This window comes from Leopardus geoffroyi, chromosome A2, assembly GCF_018350155.1.
Source record: "Leopardus geoffroyi isolate Oge1 chromosome A2, O.geoffroyi_Oge1_pat1.0, whole genome shotgun sequence".
In the NCBI taxonomy this organism is placed as follows: Eukaryota; Metazoa; Chordata; class Mammalia; order Carnivora; family Felidae; genus Leopardus; species Leopardus geoffroyi.
Genome location: NC_059331.1, coordinates 55,798,478 through 55,820,914, shown reverse-complemented (window position 1 = coordinate 55,820,914; position 22,437 = coordinate 55,798,478). Strand labels below are relative to the sequence as shown.

The 22,437-nt window shown below is 52.8% G+C and overlaps 1 protein-coding gene across 1 annotated transcript in view; it reads right to left on the bottom strand.

The window, feature by feature from the left end:
• WNT7A (Wnt family member 7A) overlaps positions 1-22,437 on the bottom strand; it is a 63,113-nt gene that overhangs the window by 26,560 nt on the left and 14,116 nt on the right. The window contains exon 3 of the mRNA XM_045493944.1: positions 12,149-12,420. Within this exon, the coding sequence (XP_045349900.1) occupies positions 12,149-12,420 (272 nt within the window). The remainder of the gene's footprint in view (positions 1-12,148; positions 12,421-22,437) is intronic.

Sequence of the window (22,437 nt, the reverse complement as noted above, 5' to 3'; positions counted from 1 at the left end):
TTCTGTCATCTGCGGGTCTCTAAAATCTTGTGTTTGACACAAAGAAGACAGTCTATAAATACATAACGACTGAGTGAGTGCAGAAAAAAGGAATATAGCAAAAGTATAGACTCTGGAGCCAGACTGCCTGGATTCAGATCCTGGATCTCCCTTCATTAGCCGTGTGACCTTGGGTGAGTCAATGAACTTCTATGTGCTTCAGGGTTCTCATTCATAAAAGGCAGCTGACAACAGTACTTATCTCACCAGGTTGAGATTCTTACGAGTTAATAGATATGAAGTACTTAGAATAGTGCCCAGAGTAAGACGAAGGCTACATAGGAGTTTAAGAATGAAATCCCAATGTAAAGCTGGTCCATAGGAACCAATATTGAAGGCACAGACTTGAGTTTAAAAGGCGGGAAGGAAGCGTCTGTCTGAGCCTGCACTGTTCCCATAGGAGGGCTCCTACAGCAAACACTTTTAACTTTTCCCAGCCACACTGGGATCATTTGGCAAACTACCAATATTATGTCAGGTGGTCATAAGTACTATGTAGAAAAAGAAAACATGGAAGGGGACAGGAAGTGGTGAGGCAGACAGGGCAGCAGTTGCAAATAGAGTGGTCAGGAAAGGCCTCCTTAGGAGGGTAGTACATGAGCCAAGACTTGAGGAGGTGAAGGGGTGAATGTCTGGAGGGTGAACATTCCAGGCAGAGGAAACAGCAAGTGCAAAGGTCCTGAGGTAGGGATAGACCCAGGGTGTTTAAGGAACAGGTAGAACAGAGAGAGCAAAGAGGAAGTAGAAGGAGATGAGGTCAAAGGGTCATGGGGGCCCAGGTCATGAAGAGCCATGTCGGGCATGGTGAAGACTTGATGTTTACTCTGAGTGAGTTGGGAGCCACTACAAAGTCATGAGCAGGGGAGACATGGTTTCACTGATGCTGGATAAGACCACAGGGGCCAAGGTGGGAGAAGCGAAACAAGTTAGGAGGCTGTTGCACTGTTTCAGGGAAGAGATGACGGCAGCGTGGACCAGAGGATCAGGGGTATGGGCTGTTAGAAGGGGGAAGATTCCGGAAAGATGTCACAGGTAGAATCAACAAATTGGATGTGGGGTGTGAAGGAAAGTGTCAAGGACCAAGTCAAGCTTTTGGGCCTGGACAGCTGGAAGGAATGAAGCAGGAGCCCGCTGGCCGGAGCGAGATGAGCAGGGAGGTTTGGGGCAGGTGGAGTTTTCCAGCAGAAATCCTGGAGCAGAGAGTGGCAGGCAGCTGGGGACTGGACAACCTGCAGGTCCCGGAATGTGGCATGTACTTGGGTACCTGTGTCATGGGGCCAGAAAGGGCAAGGGCAGGGCCCTCTTTGGAGGTGGCTGCTCAGACATGACTGACAGACCCAGACAGACCTCCTCTGTCTCAGAGCCGGCATTGCAAGGGCTTGGTCTCCTGTCCAGTAAAGTGACAGTCCCAATGACCTCTCACACATCTGCTCCCCAGTCCTTCCAGCATGCTACCTGTCTGCTATGTGGGGAAAAAGGGAGCTTTAAATGGAGCTAGAAAGACCCTTAGGAATAGAATATAGGGATTAAAACCTAATCGTAGCTTTAAAATGACTAGCATTGCTACTAATAATAACAATATTCACAATAGTAGCTACTGTTTTCTGAGCACTCATCAAGCAAGAGAGCACGGAACCCAGCACTCTTGAGCATTGTCCCATTCAGTCTACACAGCGGCTCTGGGGAGTACAAATCATCACTTTTCTCCCAGTGAGGAAACTGAGGCTCAGAGGGGGAAAACTGCCCAAGGTCACGCCATATACAAGTTGCAAAGTTGGGGTTTTTATTGTAGCTCTTTCCCCGGCTGTGTCATTCGCAGCTCCCAGAGTGGAACAAAAGTCCAACATCCCTTCATGAGTCAAGAGCGCAGTGTGGCCAGGAGCCCTCTGACCTGCCTCCCCACACCCTGCCAGGAGCCTCAAAGCCCAGGGGAGAATAGCTCCCCACAGAGCAACCCTCCCAGCAAACTGCGTGGCACCCAGCCAGAGCCTCAATCGCCTTGCCTGCAAAATGGGCACATTTTCACCACTCCCTTGGAAGAGCGTTTCAAGCCTTGGCCATCAAAGTGTCAAAGAAAGGTTTTGCAAATTAAAAAGTGTTTTACCAATGTTCTTGTTAGAATTATTACTTTGTAATACAACCAATCCTCTAGGCTCCCCCTCCCTCAAATACATACACGTACACACACATATTATGTATATATAAACACGTATGTGTGTATATACATATACAGTACACACACACAACTATATATATACATTACTGCAGGATGAGAAGAGGCTGCATAGAGCACAGGCTACAAAGGCAGATGGCCGGGAGGGAATCCTGACTCGGATGTTTTCTACCTCAGCAACCTCAGTGTACCACTTAACTGATCTGTGCCTCAGTTTTCCATATCTGTGAAATGGGAGTGACAACACAGGCCCTTCCCTGTGAGATCATTTACGGAGAGCACCTGGAATGGGCAGGCACGTGTTACATCAGGCCTTGAGAGGGGTGCACAGAGCAGCTGAGTGCTGGGCTCACACTGCCTGCACCCTCCTGGCCCAGAGCCTGGTCCCACCCCCAACATCCAGGGAGACCCTGAGATGAGGTAACTCATTCTGCTACCTCTGGGACTTCCCAGGAGCCTGAGATGCTGCTCAAGTCATTGCCTGGACCTCAGCTGCCCTACTGTGGAATGGAGTTAACAAGGATCCCCCCCCCCCCCAATCTCCCAAGGTTGTTAGACCAGTGAAACAGATTAACTCCCTTAGACAGAGTGCTGGGACACAGCAAGCACTGGCCGCTGTGAGCAGTGTTGGTTATTTGCAACTCTACGGCCTGCTGCAAGGTCATGATTTAAAGAAGCCCATTTCTCAGGCAAGGAGCCCTTTTTCAGGACACACAGGCACCTGGGTTTCTCCTCAAAGGACATGCAAGCTTTCAGAATTAGGGAAAGTGACCCGCCTGCTCCCCCATCTCACTGGGCCCCACCCCACTCCTCCCTCCTCCCCTCTAAGACCACTCCTGCCCCTCCCCTCCCTGTCTCCCCCACCAGCACTTGGCTCCCCCTCCCTTCATCCCAGCAGATTTGATAACACCCAGGAACCTCAGTCCCCCTCCTGAGGACAAAGGCAGCGATTGTCCCTGGTGGGCGCCTTCTGACTAGGTCTCACCAAGGTGAAATTGAGCCCCCTCGGCTTCACCCCACTTGGGAGGCCCCTCAGGGCCCCCTCCCCACCTCACTTCGGTTTCAAATGAGCCCCCTGGCTGAAGGGCCAGCAGCCACACTGAGAATTCCTTCCAAGAGAAATCAGATGGCCACTATTTGAGAACCCCTTGGGCTGGCTAGGGGCCAGGAGGTGAACGGATTCGCTCCCACTGCTGCCAAGACCTTCCCGAGTCCCCTTAATAACAACACCAATGTCTGCGCCCACTGATCCCCCAAGCTGATGGGTGCTGTCCAACAGACCTCCCTGAAAAGATGAAACCGTCTGAGACGGCAGCCATGAGACACATGTGGCCCCCCAGCACTTGAAATGTGGACTGAGGAACTGAACGTTTACTTTTATTTGTTTGTAATTAATTGAAAGTTAAATAGCCACAGAGAGGGGCCCCTGGGTGGCTCTGTTCCTTAAGCGGCTAACTCTTGATTTCCATTCAGGTCATGATCTCACGTGGTTCACGAGTTCGAGCCCTGTGTCGGGCTCCGTGCTGTTGGACTTACACCGCCAAATGGTACATTTCAAAATGATTAGGATGGTAAGTGTGATGTTATGTATATTTTACTACAATTATAAATAAATACATTTTTTTAAAATAACAAAGAAGCCTTTTGTTGATTTCAAAATAACTAGCTCATTAAAAAAAACAAATCACAGACTTTGGGACCGGGGGTCAGTAAGTTCTTAGCCCACTCCAAAAGCACTATCCACAAAAGGAAAAACTGATAAATTGGACCTGATCAAAGTTAAAAGCTTACTGCTCTGAAAAGACCCTGTGACAAGGACAGATAGACAAGCCAGACACTGAGAAAAAAACTATTTGCAAAACATGTGTCTGACAAAAGACTAGCATCTAGAATGTATAAAGAAACCTCAAAACTCAACAGTACAAACATAAACAGCCTAATTAGAAAATGGGCACAAGAGGGGCGCCTGGGTGGCTCAGTCAGTTGAGCGTCCGACTTCAACTCAGGTTGTGATCTCACGGTTCGTGGGTTCGAGCCCCGTGTCGGGCTCTGTGCTGACAGCTCGGAGCCTGGAGCCTGCTTTGGATTCTGTGTCTCCCTCTCTCTATGCCCCTCCCCTGCTCCCCCCTCAAAAATAAGCAAATATTAAAAAAATTTTTTTGGGGTGCCTGGGTGGCGCAGTCGGCTAAGCGTCCGACTTCAGCCAGGTCACCATCTCGCGGTCCGTGAGTTCGAGCCCCGCGTCGGGCTCTGGGCTGATGGCTCGGAGCCTGGAGCCTGTTTCCGATTCTGTGTCTCCCTCTCTCTCTGCCCCTCCCCCGTTCATGCTCTGTCTCTCTCTGTCCCCAAAATAAATAAACGTTGAAAAAAAAAAATTAAAAAAAAAAAATTTTTTTTGACTCAAAAATAAAAATAAACGGGCACAAGACCTGAAAACGTTCCACTGAAGAAGATATATGGATGGCAAACAAACATACGGAAAGATGCGCAGCATCATTAGCTATTAGGGAAATGCTCATTAAGGCCACAGTGTGTCGGTGGCCTTACCACTATCACGCCTACCAAAATGGCAACAGTAAACACCAGCGGCAATGCCAAATGCTGGTGACGACGCGGGGTAAATGGATCCCTGTACATCGCCGGTGGGGATGCACTTTCTTACAAAGCTAACCAGACAACTACCATCCACCCCAGCGTTCGCACTCTGGGGCGTTTATCTCAGAGAAATGTTCCATGCCATGACTGTATCGATGCCAGCATCCTGCTTGTGATATTGTACCATAGTTTTGCAAGCTGTTAGGGAAAACCGGGGAAAGGTACGCGGTATCTTCCTGTGTTGGGGCAACTGCACGTGTATCTATAATATGTTGGCATAAAAAACTTGTACTTAAAAGTACAAGAAACATGGTAAAAGTTGAATTTGAGTTAAACAGCAATAGTTTCTTGGTATAAGTATGTCCCACATAATATTTAGGACATACTCATACCAAGAAACTATTTGTTATCTCAAATTCAAATTTAACTGGGAGTCTTGTATTTTATCTGGCAATCTTACTCCTGGGAAATTCCCCAAGGTAAGAGCAGATACTTGTCATTTCATTCATTCACTCAGCAAAGATCTCTTGAGGACTTAATATGTGCCAGGCACTGTCCTAGGCACAGAGAACCCACCTGTGCACTTACCTCATCCCTACCCTGCAGTACTGGCATTGAAGTGGAAGAAGACAGGCAATAAAGCCATAATGAGCTATGTAAATAAGATAATTTCATATGGGGGTAAGTGTTCCACAGAAAATAAAGCAGAGTAGTATCCAGAGAGAGCTGAAGTAGATGTAGGGGAGGAAAGTCAGGGAGGGACTCCCTGAGAAGGGGGCATCTAAGCAGAGGCCTGAAGGAATAGAAGGAGCTAATTATGCAAAGATTGAGGGAAGAGCATTCTAGACAGAGGAAAGAGCACGTGCAAAGGCCCTGAGGCAGGAACAAGACTGGCAAATTCCAGGAATGCATGGCCTCAGACCAAATTGGTATCCACTGGTCCTAAGAACCCTGTGTCCTCCCCTTCCCCACATGTCAGATCTGGAAGACCTTTCTGAGACCATGGAAGAGACCGAAGCTCTGGAGGCCAAGATTGGCCCAAAGCTGCCACTGGCCCATGTGCCTCAATTCTGAATAGAAGCCTTTCCATCTGGGAAGGTGAGAACCCATAGCTGCTCCTGAATCTGGGGCAGAAATGGAGGGCATGGTGGCCCCAGGAGGACTCAGCCTTGCCTGGGCAGCCGGCTTCAGACCAGGTAGGGCTTGGCTCCTCCTCTGGCCCTCAACGTGCCACCGCTGAGCACTCTATCTGGTCAAATATGCAAGTGGCCCTCTGCACGGTGGAGAGGAGCATAGCTGAGTAAGCCTTATCTGGGCCCCGCCCAGCTGCCAGGGGCCAGGTCTCTGGTGTCCCTTGACTCACAGGCCTGCCTGCAGCCAGGGCAGGGTGGGAATCCAGCTCCCAGGAGCACCCAGACCAGACGGGGCAGGGCAGGAAGGGACAAGACCGACCCCCCCCCCCCACCACCACCACCACCACCACTCCCGTGAGCGAGAGGCTGGGCAGGGACTGGAAGGTGACTTCTCACTCCAGTGGCATTCCATCCCCCTGAGCTCACCTCCCTCGGAGCAAGCAGCACATTCCAGCAGGGCCAGCCCCATCCCAGCTGGGCCCCCATCCCTGGGGGCTGCCTCTCTGGGGCTCAGTCACCACACTCCCAGGAAGGGATCTCTGAGGGCCCCTCCCTCCCTCCAGGCCCCAGAGCTGCAGCACACTTCCCTCTCTGTGCACAGCAAGACCTCACCAGCCTGCCCCGCCAGGTGCAATGTGTTTGTGGAGGCTCCAAGAGGCCGGTCTCCTATCCCCCCAGCTGGGGTTCCAGACCTGGCACCTGGCAGAGGCTGGGCTTTTCTGAACCCCACAGGGGCATTCTACACGTGCAGCAGAATGTCTCTGGAAGGGCCCCTGCACCTGGCTCTCCTTCCACCTCCAGGACTGCTCTTTGGCTCCCCATAGTCCTCCTGTCCCGTGCCCACTTCCCAAAGGCAAATGCCCAGCTCTCCTGCTTTCCCACTCAAATCCTCCCTCTGGGCAATCCTACCAAAGGCCAGGGCTTCTGTTACTGCCTCCTGCTGGTGGCTGCCAGAAAGTGGCTCCAGATAAGATCTCTCTCCAGAATTAAGATCTAGGCATCCAGGATACCCCTGGGCACCCCCACTTGCAGGCCACAGGGTCTCCCAGTCCCAAAAGCACCCAAAGGTACCCTGATCATTTCCCCTGACACTGGTCTCCCCCTGCCCCAGGTCCTGATCCCAGTGAGAAGAGGCGTCCACCCATCCATCCCAAACATAACCCAAGGTGGGTCTTGTCTATTCTGCTTCCTGAACAGCTGTCCCTCCCCACTCTCCCGAGGCCCCTGCTGAGTTTGGGCACATGCTGCTGCCCTGCCCCCTTTCCTCTGTTGTACACTATGTCCCAGAGAGGAACAGAAACCTGCCTGCACACTTCTCCACCAAAGCCTCTTCAGGAACCTCCTGCAGAAGGGGAAAGTCTCACTCCTTGAACTGGCATTCAAGGCCCTGCATTTGGTCCTCACCCCTGTGCAGCCTCATCGCCTATTACCCCTCTCTCCCTGGACACACAGAACACCTCACCGGCCACCTGCACTGCCTGAACTATCCTCCTTCTTCCCACCTGCCTTGTCCACCTGGAGGACTCCTACTTAACGTTCAAAGCCCTGCTAAGGAGTCCCTTCTTCCTCCCAGAGGTCTCCGGACTTCTCCAAGAAGAAGCCACTCCCTCTTCTTTCTGCATTGCATTTCTCCTGTGGAGGGTAGCCCAGAATCCTATTTTTTGTTCCTCTTATCTGACGCTTTCACAAGACTGAGCATCTTGAGGGCGAGAATTGTGGTTAGTTCATCTCCCCCAAAGGCTGGGAAGAAATCATGCAAAGCCACAAAAATCCCGCCATCCAAAGATGTCAGCCCAGCGCTTCTGACGCCTCTCTCCCTCCCAACCAAAGATCCTATGATTCCAAACTCCACACGTGAGCATGTGAACCTCACGTTCTACAATCCTAACCTGAGCGGTCTTTGATTTCATTCCAAAAATATCATGCCCCTGATTTTCCAATAGGGAGAGACTATAATTCTAAAATCACCTTCCCAAAAGAGCTGTTGGCACGCCCATTTCTATCTTCTCCCCTGACCATTCTGATTCGAGGACCACACAACTGCATGAGACATTGCGGGGGTAGCCCCGCCGGCCTGCAGCGGTGCCCTGCCTCCCCAGGCCCAAGGCCCACATCTGCAGGTGAGTGACTGGCTTTGCCCGGGCTCAGACCCGAACTGGAGACCCGTAAGGGCAGGACGCCCCATGGCGTTTATTCTCCCTCATCTGCCAGGTGAGGTGGTGGGCTGCCCTGGGTCCCCCGTCACGGGGCCTGCCACCCCACCTCTGCCCCTTAGGACACATAACCCTTCCCTGACTTCCTCCTCCTTTTGCTTCTCACCAGCTGCCAACAAGCCCAGAGCCTGTGGTCGGGTTGAGTCTTGTCTTCTCACAGCAGGGGCAAGGGAGCCAGCGATAAACACATCTGTGATCCTTTCCAAGATGCTCCGTCAGGAGCGGCTGCGGGCTGGCCCCTTTTCTGCTGTCAGCTCCCTACCTCTGCTGTGTGTGGGGCCCACGGAAGCCTACTGTGGGGGAGGTCCTGCGGTGGGACCCCATGTCTTTGAATAACAAATAGCACCCTGCAGGATCCCGCGGGCATCTCCCCACTGGGGCCCTCACCAGGCCCTGACCAGCACCTGAGGGTCCAGAACAAATTGAGGATCATGGCCCCATTTAACAGATGGGGAAACGGAGGCTTCAAACAGAGATGGGACCCTGAGCTGATATACACTGAGCCTTACTAACCCCAGCTAAGTGGCTGTCCTTGCTCCTGACCACTTAGATATGTGTCTGGACCCTTGGCGGGCCCTGTAGCGGGGAGTGACAGTCTGGCCACTGCAGGGCTAGGCTGGAAAGCTGCCTTCCCTCTGTGCTCTGCCTGAGTAGTATGGCCACTGCCCTGGGTGGCCTCCCTTGGCACCCTACAAAGGGGTGCTCAGGTCTATTCCCGTGTACAATGGGAAGTCCTGAATTCTACTTCCGGGTTCTGGAAAATACATGGTGTCAGGGTAAATGGCTGTTCCAGGAAGGTACCCTCAAGGGTCCTCCCAAACTAGAGTGGAGTTGGTAGGTATGGGGAGTATCCCCTCAGCTGGGTTTCCCTGAGCCGTGAGAGTTGTTCCTGCTCAGAAACATCAAGTTGGACCCAGCCTGCACTCTTCCCAGACCCTGTTCCTGACGCTGCCCAAAGCTGTACTCTGCATCCCTGGTCAGTTTCTATGATTTTCGTACCTCCTCCGCTCCAGAACCATCAGTGACCATGAGGTGCTCAACCATTCACTCTGTATGTATGCAGAAGGTCTCTGTATGCCAGGCTCTGGTGTGTGGCCGTGAATGAGACACACAGGGTCTCTGTCCTCATCAAGCTTATGGTCTAGGGAGGGGAGCAAGCTCCAGAACAAGGCAGCATCTGAGAAAAGGCTAAGAAGGAATTGAAAGGGAAGCTTCTCTGAGGAGGGGACATCTGAGCTGAAAGGTGACCAGTAAGAAGAAGGCAGCCCCAGGAAGATTTGAGGGGAGAATGCAAGGCCCTTCTCACTCCTTAACGTGGCAGGTGACCTTGCAGGTAACAGCGGCTGTTACCCCTTCAGGGACCCATGACCCCTGAAATGACCCCAAGTCCCCACCTCTGGCCTTTGGCCACCCCCTCCATACAGCAGACCTGGGTTACCTTCATCTCTCTTCTTTGTTTAGTCAAACCTCACTCATTTGGGGGGCCCATCTCCTCCAGGAAGCCCACCAAGGTTGGTTTTCTGATCTCTGACAGTTCCCAGCATCTGCTTCCCCCAAGAGCTGCCTGGAACGGCAACCATGGCCCTCACACCTGCTGCAGCGACATGGCTTCTAAAACCCTCTCCCATGTGATATACACAGGTCCTTTCTTACCCCAGGCTAGGACTTCTCTCCTTCAGTTCTCACAGGGGCCCAACCTGGTAGGCACAGGTGAAGAAACTGAGGCCGGGAGAGGGAAGCCACTTGCCTTCCTTCTGTCCACCCCCAGGGAGTGACAGCTTCCAGGGCGGGAGGGAGCCTGTGATCTGCGACCCCAGCCATAAGGAGTGATCTGACCACAGGAATACAGAGGAATGGGCAGCTGGGGACCCTGGAGGGGTGTGCTGGCTATAGGTAGGCACTCCCAGCCACAGGACTGGATAGGCAGGGCCTTACACTTTACCCCAGGACATCATCCTGGGGCAGGCCAGGTGAGCAGCTCGGCCTGTGTGACTCACCCTGGCAGCCTGGGAGGCTCTGACACACAGGATGTGGCAAGAGGCTGGAGAGGAGAAGGAAGAGAGTGGGAGGCCTGAAAGCAGCAGGAAGGGCCCGGCTGGCCCGTGTCACTCCTCTGCACACCAGGGGGGCTCGCTCCCCTCTAAGGTGTGCATGCGTGACCCCCCGCCACTTGCCAGACAGACTCCCTCTCCCACGACACATGCTCACAAGACTTGTAATTATGCCCAGCCTGTGCTGAGGAGCACCTAGGTGCCAGGCCGTGGGGTAAGTGCTCCCCTGCCCCGTCTCCTTCCCTCTCCACCTCAGCCCCGAGGACACTCCTGCCAGCTCTGCTTCCTTCTCGTGAAGGAAGGAGCGACAGAGCCAGAACGCGAACCCAGGCAGCCTGCTGCCAGCCCGTGCTGCGACCATCACGCCGTGGCAGCGTGTGGCCAGCTCGAGAGCTAGAAGCACTGGGTTCGAATTCTGACCTTGCTCATTAGCTGTGGGAACCTCGGCTTGTTACCTAACCTGGGAAATGGGGATCACGATAAGACCATTCATAGGAATGCCTTGAGGATGAAGTGAGCGGATGCCTCCAGAGCTAGAAGACTACCTGACCGATGGACAGGCTCTGGCAGAACAAGATTGGTGCCCCTTAACCATCTGTCGCCTGAATGGGCAGCTTGCGGCCCATACTTTGCCAGGAGATGTATGTGTTGGAGCCTCTGGTCATCTTCCTTTTCACCTTTCTCTGTATTTTTTAAGAGCTACCGGTGACTACCAGTTCTAAACACCCACACTTAAAAACGAAGGGACTGCACAGAAAAATCTGAGTGTAAAATCAGAAGGTCCGGCCACAGTGGGCCGCATTCCCACAGAGCCACACCAGGCAGGAACCACGCTGGGCTCCTTGGTTTGCCATAGCCCTGTGCACGGTTTCCCTTGTTGTTGTCACTCCTGTTCCTGCCCGGCTCCTGTGGCCTCCTGTAGTGCCCGCACATGTCCTGTCACTGCGGTGGTCTATCCCCCACCCAGGTGGCACGGAGCCCTCACTCCCAATCTGCCCTGGCTCACAGAGGCTTCTCTATCGAGCTCCAAGCGGCCCCCAGAGACTTTCCTCTCCCAGCACCTCCTGGGCCTGGGGCCTCCAGCGTGGGCTCCCAGCACCATGGCCTTCACAGGCACTTACAGAGACCACTCCCAACCTCAGGCCTCTGTCTGGGATAGCACCCAAGCCAGGCAGCACTGACTTGGGAGCCCCGAGACGCCTGGTCAAGCTGCTTGTGTTTGAATACTTCTTGGGACGGGGGGCTCACTTTCTTGGTAACTCAATCTGTTTCTCAATGGCCGTGGCTTGTCCTCACACTGGTAGGACCTGCCTCTCTGTGACACCCCCCACCCATGGGCCCTCACTCTGTACTCTGGGCCTGAAGACCCATGTGCCCCCTTGCCTTGGGACAGCCAGCTCCTCGTGGGAAGAGATGTCTAGCCCCCTTTCGATCCCAGCACCTCCACTAGAAACATTCCGAAACATCCCTGACTCTCTTCTAAGCTGAGCCCAGAATCCAGGAGGATCTCAGGAGGCAATAAAGACAGAACAGTCACCCATATCTTGACTAAGGTGAGCAAGGACATTTCAGCGGCCCCGGCAGCTGCTCCACAGGGATGATTCTTACTGAACTCACCTCACCTCCTCCCCACAATCAGAGATCTGTATAGCTGATTTTGTGGGCCCAAGGACAAGACATCACATCCGTCCCTCGTTCCATCTTGCCGAGTTCCATCCGGTTTGTTTTACCAGAGACTCGGTTATTCAATCTCTCCAGTAACTGGCACGCTTCACGCCATACCCAGATCCTGACCAGCAGCAAATCGACGACAGAGTCCAGCCGAATGAGGCTGAGGGCAGAGCCCTGGGGCTCACCACCAGACACCCAACACCAGCCGTTAGGAATAAGCTGTTTCACAGCAAATCTGCCAGAGCCGCCCGGCTCCCCTCCCTGGCTGCCTACCTTTCGGCCCGCCTCGTTATTGTGTAAGTTCATGAGAGTCCGGGCATTCTGCTTGATCTCCCGGGCATCCACAAAGACCTTGGCGAAGCCGATGCCGTAGCGGATGTCGGCAGAACAGCCACCCCACTTCCAGCCCTCGTCCCGGTGGTACTGGCCTTGCTTCTCCTTGTCGCAGCCACAGTCACTCAGGTTGCCTTGGGTACAGGCAGCTGTGATGGCGTGGGCCACACCGGCGGCAATGATGGCGTACGTGAAGGCAGCCTCCCGGCTCCCTGCAGGGAGAAGAGTGGAGAGACTGGGGTCAAGTCCGGGGCACCCTGGGAGAAGGCCAGCCTGGATAAGAAGGGGAGCCGAGCTCACTGTAATGCTCTGCAAAGAAGGACTGAGTGCCTACCATTCCTCACCCCCCGAGAAAGCTCCGTCTGGGGCCGATGACAATGCCCGACACCCGCCAGCATGCACACACCCATTCAGTCCTGTCACTGAATGCCCTTGGGGTGTCAGCTGGGCAGCGCAGGGGTTGTCCGGCTTCCGGAGGGTTGGATGAGGGGACCTCTCTGTCGATTCCCACCCACTCCCCACCACACTTGATGTGGCCGTGTAAACTGTGTGCACACTAACGGCAACACACTACAAAGCGGCATTTCTTAAAACACCTCCAGTGTGCACAGGCCCTGGAGCCAGAGGCCTGGGCTCAGATCCCAGGACCGTCAATCCCTGGCTCTGGGACTTTCAGCCAATGACGACTCCTCCCCGTGTCTCAGTCTCCTCAGCTGTAAAATGGGGACATGGCCATCGTGCCTTTCTCAGAGCAATGACAGAGAATGTTAAGAGTTTGTCCGTGTCAAGCTCTCAACTCTGTGCCCGGCTCATGGCACCTGCCTGACACAGCAGGTCTTGCGTTTGTGGTCCCTATTATCATGGCTGTGTGTCGCCTATAAGCCCCATCCCCTCCTCTTCCCCATGGTCCTCTCACTAGACTGTGAGCCTCTCCAGAGAAGGCTGGGACCTGGCCCCTTCGTGTCTGTGTCCTCAGGCATCATCAGTCTGATAGAGAAGGCAAGGTGTAGGGAAGGGATGCGGACTGCCCACAGTCAGGGTGGAAAGGGTCAGGAAGGAGCCTGGACAGGAAGGTTCAGTGGAGGGAGGGCGTTTGGGGGGCACCTTTCCCACAGGTCTTCCCAGCTGCGTGGAGATGTTCTGTAAGGATTTACAAAGGCTCTGCAGGATGGTGCTAGGGCTTTAAGTGGGAGTAAAAGGGTCCTGAGTAGCTGGGGCACAGCAGTGCTGCCACCCTGCCCCTTAACCTCTCTGAGCCTCAGTCTTTCCATCTGTAAAATGGGTCCGAGAGCAGCGTCTGCTGTATGGAATGAAGATGAACCCAGGCACTCTCTGGGAAGCCCCAGTGAGCCCTCAGCAAGTCCACTGTCACAGTGGGGTGGGGTGGTTCAGGGAGGGCTCCCTGGAGGAAGAGGCCCCACACCCAGAGCAGGCAGATGAGGCAGGGCTGACCAGTCATGAAGGGGCAGGGAGAGGGTTCCAGGGTGCTGTGATGCACGTGACCTCAGCAGTGGGTGAGGCAACCTCCAAGCTGCTTCGGGCCTCAGGTCACACTGATGCACACTCAGGTAGATGCCTCCCCCATCCACCCCTCATCGACCTCCTGGCCTCGTCCACCCGGGCTGCTGAGACACAAACAGCCTGCCTCCCACCCCATCCCCAGCCACTGCTCTCCCACTGTCTGACTGACATCGGCCTGCCCACCCGTCAGATGGCTTCGCTCTACCAGGGCGCTTTGCTCTGCCATCCCGTGCCAGCCCGTCCTTGGCACCCCTGTTCACACAGCGCCTCCAATCCCAGCCCCACCACTTCCGGACTGTGACTCAGGCAAACTCCTTGTACTCTCTGAGCCTCAGTCTCCCTGCTTGTGAAATGCAGATGATGCCAGTGCCTACCTGACAGGAGCTGCTCAGAAGGAAAAGGAGTGGGGGTGACCTGCTTAGCCCAGTGCCTGGCTCACCAAACACCCCTAAACTGGGCACTCTCTCCTTTTCACTGTACCTCAAGCTCAAACCTGGAAAAAGGCATTATTTCAGCACCTACCAGGTTCCTGACCCTGCATACATTATCGATCACATTAGTATTAGAAACCGTGTGTGTGTAACACGTGCCCTGCAGAGCGCTGAGCACAAGGGAGCATCGACAGGGGACAGGCCCAGCGTGGACAGGGGACAGCCACAGTGTGGGCACATGCACAGGCTGGACCTCGGGCAGGCTGGATTCCTGACAACGCTTTCGTTCTGTAAAATTAAGAAATGCTGCATAAGATCGTCCACTGCACGGCCGGGCTCACAGGAAGGCAAGGGAACCCGTGGGGGCCGTGTGTTGAGGACAGAACTGATCACCGGCAGGGCGAGTAGGCATGGGATGTGGCCATCTTGTGTTGCTGGGCTCTGCAGAAAAGGGAGCTGGTGAATTAAGGCCTCAAGGCCTGGTGATCAGGCCCTGGGTCCCAGAGGGGCAGGGCATTGGAAAGGAGCTACTACTTGATGGACAGAATTGCAGAGAGGGCATGCTGGGAAAGTCGCTGCTCACGCACACACACCCAGCAAAGCAGGACAATAAACAAGCTACCTGAGGCAGCACAGGAGGTGGGAAGGTAAGGGGTGAGGACATCAGAATCCTGGAAACTGGGAGCCTTGTCCCTGCCTTCGAGATATGGCTCAGACTTGTCCTTCTGCATGCTCAGGGGTTCCCAAGTCAAGGGCGAAGACTGGCCCCAGGCCGGTCATTCCCTAAGACCCCTTGAGAAGCAAAGATAAAGCTGCCAGGCACCAGCTCACAGCAGAGTATGAAACACACGAGGAAATAATATACTAGATTCAGCCAACAGTGAGATTAGACCCTCAGTGACACCAAAGGAAAGAGTAATGAGATGGAGAGCATAAAGAGAACAGGATGGGGGTCATTCCCGTTCCACCACTTCCCAGCTGCGTGACCTCAGGTGAGTCACCTAACCTCTCTGTGCTCCAGTTCCTCCACTATAAAATAGGGAAGGCAGCCACCCACTTTCTTAGGGTAGCTGAGAGGATTAGAAACACTAACAAAGATAAAACATTTAGCACAGAGCCTAGTATGAGAAAGGGGCCCCAGATACTAGATTTATTGCGATTTCTATTCATGACGGTAGTAACAGTTTTTTTAATTTATTATTTTTTTAATTTACATCCAAGTTAGTTAGCATATAGTGCAACAATGATTTCAGATTCCTTAATGCCCCTTACCCAAGTAACAGTTCTTTATGAGAGGTTGAGGAGGTAAAGAGTAGGAGGCAACATTGATCTTCATTTATGGTTGAAGAAAACGAGGCCAAGAGAAAGGTCTGGCTTGCCCTGGGGCCACCCAACGGGTGGGCAACAGAGCTGAGCTGCCGACTTGGCCTCCAGACACCCCATATAGATCAAGTCTGTCCCCAGGGATTAAATGGCCGGAGGTGCGGCAGCAGCTGAAAGGAGACTGTGTCCCCTTTATCAGACCAAGAATGGAGTATGCAAATTGAGGAGGGGGCGGGGAGCCAGGCCTGTCATCTGAGACTTGCCCTTCTCCCAGACTCCTCCCTGGAGGCGGGGCCAGGGGCAGGGTGGGGAGGGGTGGGACCAGCGTCCTTTGTGGTAATTTTGTGTGCAGTGCAGGTGACCTGTCCCTGGTCCCTCTGAGCCCCCTGAGCAGCGCACACCAGTGCAGGTGGTGAGGGGCAGACAAGGAACTAAACACGGCTTCTGTTCCCAGGTACATCCACTTAGGTCGGGGAAGTGCAGTTGAACCCCCACACAGTTAACTCCCCTAAGTTCAAGGTGGACCCCACCCCCCCTCCCCGCTCCACAGTGAAGTCCCATCATGGGCCATGGCCTGCCCCTCCCCGCCAAGCTGGCCCTTACCTCAGCACCCACTGCCCCTGAAAAGTGAAAATTGTGGCTTAAGAGTTTCCAGGGACCCAAGTACTGGCTGCTCAAGCCCAATGCCTCGGGGTGCTAAAGGGTCACTGTGAGCCCTGCCATTGACCTTGATGTGGGCCTTGCCCGCCTACATTAGACTGGCACTGCCTGATCCCCCCCTCCCTTTCTCCTCCACCCCCCACCTGACCACTGAGGAAACTGGCCTGTGCATCAGGCTACCTGCGTGTCTAACGTCAGGCCTGTTAACCGCTTTAAGCCTCTGTTGTTTCTTCTGTGAAATGGGCATAATGACAGCATCTATGTATCATGGGCTACTGAGCAGACTGAACCACAGAACAAGGGGAAGGGGCTGAGTACAGAGCCAGCCATGTAGTAAGTGTTCAGTAAATGCCAAGCATCATTGTTGTTTTTGTTATTATTACCCCCAGGTCCCATTTTGCCTCACTGTGCTCCATAATGCCCCGAAGGATAAGACAGCCTCACCCAGAGGCAAGTGGGTGGGGTTGAGCCAGCCGTGTCTGCCTGCCCAGCCAAACTGCAGGTTCACAAGGCGACAGTGACCACATCTGTCTTGCTTCCATTGTTTACAGCCCCCCCCCCATAATGCGTGAGGGATGAATGAAGGAGCAGGTCTGTTTCCAATTTTAACCCCGCCAGGAGCTGGATGACCTTGCACGAGTCACTTAACCTCTCTGTGTCTCCATTTCCATACCTGTTCGTGTCACCTACTCTGTAAGAAGAAATATGTCTCACCTAGCACAAAGCTGGTGCTTAAATAAACTGCAGTGAGTATTACAGAGATTATAATTGATAAAATTACAGGCACACTGTTGGGAGATACAGAAAGAAAACTCCCCTCCCCCCCATTTAGTTTTTTTACATAGCTCTCCTGCCATTTTAGATTGATTTGCTTATTGTCTGTTCCTCACACCCCTACCACTCCCATCCCCCCACTGGAATATAATTTCCTTGAAGGTAAGCACTCTGTCATGTTCCCCATTGGGTCCCCAGGGCCTGACACATAGTAGGTACTCGGTAAATTTCATTGCATGAATGAATGAATGAAAGCTTCAAACGGTGGCCAACAACTTTTATTTAGGGCTTATTTGCCAGGCTCCCGGCTAGGCAATTTGGGAAAGTCTGCTCACCTATTCCTTAGGAAAACAACCCCAACTGAAAGGTTCAGAGAAGGTCTGACAGGAGGGTGGGGAGCAGTGGTGAACTCAGCCCATTCAGCCTACTTCCTCCAAGGTACCAGCACAGAGTTAGCCAGAAGCTGGGGTTTTTGAGGGGGGGTTTGGGTTCAGGGAGAAGGCCTGAAAGTAACATTTGTTGAGCACCTACTATGTGCTAGACCCACACTTGGCTCTCTGTGTCGTGTTTCCCAACTGCCCTATCGGTAGACGTCACTGTCCACAATTTTACAGATGAGGAAACCAATGCTCTGAGAGGTAAAAGTGATTCACTGAGGCCACCCACCTACAAACTGGCCACAACTGGGATTCTAGACCCAAGTGTCCTTTCTCAGCCCCACCCACCTCTCTTCCTGGCTCCTCGTTGCATCTGGAGGCCCACGGTTAAGAGAGATTCTTTTGGCTTAAGGCATGGATGCTTATCGAAATGCCTTTATTTCTGTCAAGAGATGCCATTAGGTTATCAGTTAAAACCTATCACAAATAATTTATAAGACCCATTCAAGTGAGACGGCTTGCTAAGCTAAGAGCCGGTTTTGATGGCAGGGAGAAGGTAGAAAATGATTCCAGAATCTTAAAATCTCAGACTCTCAAGGTGAGAGGCCATGTTACACTGCATCCATCCGTGGGATCTTCCTGCACCCATCCCATGTGAGTAACGCCTTGATTTATCAGTGGGGAAACTGAGGCTCAGAAGAATGACTTGCCCAGACAGAGCCAGGATGCAAACTTCGAGGTCACATGCTATCTCCAACCACTCCAGGGCAATGCCCTACACCCTGGCCATTCTCAGGGCTCCCAGGACAGCCCGTGTCTCAGCTGCTTGGGTGATTTCCTGAAGGCCACCTTGTTTGTCTCTTATGAGGCATCTGCAAGAGTGCATTTAGGGTGTCTGTTTATGACATCCTATGTCCAATGGCATACTTCATCATAAGCATGGCAAAGTCATAAAATTCTTATTATTTGAGAGGCTCTTTCCTAAGCACTCAATATAGATCAACTCAATCCTGGCAACTGCCCTATGAGGTATGGACCATTACTATCTCCATTTTACATATGGGGAAACTGAGGCCTGGAGAGGTGATGCAACCTGCCAAGACTTAAACTTGGCTCAGCTCCAGAGTCGGACCCACTCTCCTGCCTCCAGGTCATGACACCCACTCAGTCCTCCTGACCCCGACCCAGGCACTTTCCCAGATCTTCCACATGAAGTCACTGAGCAGCACACGCTGGGCTTGGCCACTGCTGACCACGTGCCCTCCAAGAACACACCCACCCCCCTCTGCCTGGAGAGTCTACCTGTCTCTCCTACCCCTGAGCTGAGGAAGAACCTCCATCAAATCTCCTGGACCAAGCCATGTGCCCTGTGCCATCACTCCACAGATATTTCTTAAGCACCTGTCACATGCTGGGGCTTGGGGATACCGACAGGAGAGACTCAGACATGGCCTTGACTTCATAGGGGAACAGACAGCACGATCACATCATTCAGTGGCAGCTGAGGACTCTGAAGAACATAAAACAGGGCAGTGTTGCTAGCCGAGTGCACCGGGGGTCGTGCCTTTAGAGCTCAGAGGAGCCAGCTATGCAGCTCTCTCTGTGAGGAGCCCGCGTGATGACCCTAACACAGAAGAGCCGTTGGCAGAAGCAGGAGAGCCGGGGGCACAGGGGAGCCGAAGCTCTCAAGGGCAGTGGCAGGTTCTGCTGGCTCCACCATCCTGCCCTGCACAGAGGCATCCTCAGAATCAGAAAACAAACTCCCAGAGCCGCAGACGTAAATTCCTCCTGGAATGATAGGTTCATGGAGTCCAGAAGACTTGCCCAAGGTCACCAGTGACTCAGCGAGACTAGGGGGACTAGAACGAGGCTCTTCTCCTGGCTCCCAGCATGGGGTCCCCACTCTCACCTCCACCACATCCTCCTTAACTCTCAGGGCACCTGTATCTCCCGGTAAACTTTCCATCCAGAAGCCCAGGTAACTGGCATTAGCTCAGAACTTGGATACGATGGAGCTTATCCGTCCTTCCTCCTCTCTACTCCTTATTCGGCTGGGGGGACCCTGAGCAAGGGCTCTGCCTCCCCGAATCTCAACTTTCCCGTCTGTGAAATGAGAACCACCAGGAGGACACTGCCAAGTTGCCATGAAGAGTAGTGCACCCTCTGTGTAAAGAGCCCAGGCCCTAGGAGGTGCTCAGGAAAGTGTTATCACTGAGGTGAACATGGGGAGCCCGAATGGTGCCCTCCACACAGCCCAGCTCCATAACGATCCCGGTGGGTACAGAGGAAATAAACTGATGACCAAGCCTGCCCGAAAGATTCCATTCCACCGCCCTGTGCAGCCACCGTAAATGGTTTGCACCGGAATATTATCTGGGTGTATTTACGGTATCTTACTGGAAACCACAAAGTGCATTGTATTTTTTTTTTCTTTTGCTATTTAAAGCCAATGGGTCAGAGAGTGAGCAATCTGCAGTGACACGGGCTGAAATATATGATGATTTGGAAAATATACAGATGGAAAAAGGTTGCTTTTGCCAGTCCCGTGGCATGGCAGCTCACAGCCCTTCTGGGCTCAGAATGCCACATCTGGCTGTCTCCATCCAGAGGAACTAGAGAGCTTCTCGGTGAACAACTGGAAGAACTGGGGGTGCTGGGAGTACATGTCTGGGCTGAGCCTGGCTAAGATAATAGGCCCTTAGAGCTGGAAACTGGGGGAGGGGCATGTGCAGGCCCCCAGTCTCCACCCTTCTCTCCTGCCTCAGTTTCACCTCAGGGTCTCTTTTCTCACTGGGCAAAGCCAGCGCATCCTGCTGACCGTCCACGAAGGGTCAACATCTGCCCCTTCCTGCCTCCATGCCTTTGCACGTGCTGTTCCGTCAGCCTGGACATGGTCTTCTTCCCATCTGCCTGGTGAGAGGCAGGTGTTTTCAAAGCAGGGCCCTGGAGGCGATAAATCTGGTTTCACATTCTGGTTCCACTTCCCAGTGGCAGGACCTTAGATGAGTTCATTGACCTCTCAAGGCCTCAGTGTCCTCCTTTGTAAACTGGGAATATAGTCACCTTCTTCAAGTCGTTTGGATGGTTAAAAAACCAAAGCACATGACAGAATCTGTCAATCCCTTATCCACACCTGGTAAGGGATCAATAACCAGTAGCTCTTACAAGATGCACTGTTGGTTCACCAGCTCCAGTGCCCCCTCTCTGAGGGACCTTCCTGATATGCCCCTCCTTCTGCTTGTGGCTCAGCACCTTAGCTCTCCTTACTTGGTGTTGAAGTGAATTCTGTCTCTTCCCACTAGATTGTGGGGAGCTGGATTATTTATCTGTGTAGCCTCCATAGTTGAATGAGTGAATGACAGTGTGTGTAAAAGCGTGTAAGCATGTGAGTGTGTGTGTGTGTGTCTGTCCACCATATGAAAGCTGGAAAGAGAACATTATAACAAAAGACTCATCTCAAAGAATAGTGTCAGGAGAGCTAAAACCCAGGATGAACTGAGGCTTGCAAAAAAAAAAAAAATGCAAAGGAGACAAAAAGTCCTTTGTTAGCTGCGTTCTAAGCAAGAATAGGGAAAGAATAGGTCTTTCGCTCAGGCAAGATGGCGCATTGTTAAGAAATGGCAGAGAGAAAGTGGAGCTGGCCCGCCCCTTGCTTCTGTCTCTCTCACTCACTGGAAAGGCCTTCGAATCCATCCTTCCAAGCAGTCATTAGCTCACCAGACGTGTGCTTTGGCTGTTTTCACAGCCTGAAATGGGTAAAAAGACGGAGCCATTTGTGTGAGGCACGGATTCCCAGACGAGGGAACCTAGGCCCAGCGGGTCACCCTGCTCTAAAGAGTGCCACAGGAGCAAAAGCCTAGAAATGCATTAAAGTCATCCGGTGTGCAGACACAGGAGGGTGGTACTCCCCTCCCAGGGCCTGGATCCTAGGTCATCTGTGCCCATCCCTGGAAAAATTCCGGCGGGGGAGTACCAAACAGGAGGTCGTGAGTATCTGGAAAAGAATGCAGCCGTCCCGCATGTCGGGAAATCACCATTTCTTTGTTGACAATAATGCCGGGGACAGAGCAAATTTCTATATGTGCTAAGAATGTGATTATCTTCCCACATCCTGTCTCTCCCCTGACACAAGGGAAAGAAATTCTTCTGACAGCTCCCCTCCCAGGCAAAGCACTGGCGGACTGATTCATGCCCACCTCTCTCTCCAGCCTCTTTCTGCCCTCCCTCCCCCACACCCTAGAGTCCAGGGTGTCCGGATCACACTCCGGACCCCCTGGCTCTGGGCTGGGTCACACCTGCAAGCCTCTCCTGACGGCTTCTCCCCTGCCACAGCCTTCCCCCCTCTAGTGTGGACCAGCCCATCACAGATGACCCCTGCAGGCAGCCTTCTGTGCTACAGTCTACCTGCCTGGTGCCCTCTCCTCGCCTATGAGATCCCAGAGCACATTTTCTGCTCTGATGTTGCTGTCTGTCCCCACCAAACTGTGAGCACACTGAAGGCAGAGCCATTTCATCAGTCTACCACACAGAAGATTCTAGTAAATATCTGTGGGACCAATAAATGAATGAATGGCGGACACATGGTGGGGCAGGGGGAGCTTGTGGTGTGGGATCCCATGAGCATTTAAATTCTACAAATTCAACCAAAAGCACCTAGGGGAAAAATAAATAAAAACACTGTATGCGTGGGAACATAAATTGGTGTAGCCACTATGGAAAAGAGTATGGAGGTTCCTCAAAAAATTAAAAATAGAATGATCATATGATCCAGCAATCCCACTTCTGGATACATATCCAAAGGAAACAAAATCACTCTCTTGGAAAGATACCTGAACCCTGTGTTCACTGCAGCATTCCTTACAATAGCCAAGATGTGGAAACAACTTCAGGGTCCATCAATGGATGAATGGACAAAGAAAACGTCATATATATGTGTGTGTGTGTGTGTGTGTGTGTATTTTATGATATATACATAAAATGTGATATATAAATGGGATATACATATATATGCATATACGTGCACGCACGCACACACACACATATATATGTGTATATATATATATATGAGTGGTGTTTCTTGTGGGGTGGGGGGCAGGGGGTGCCTCTGCAGAGCATTCTACCAGATGGTCAGTGAGTCCAAGGT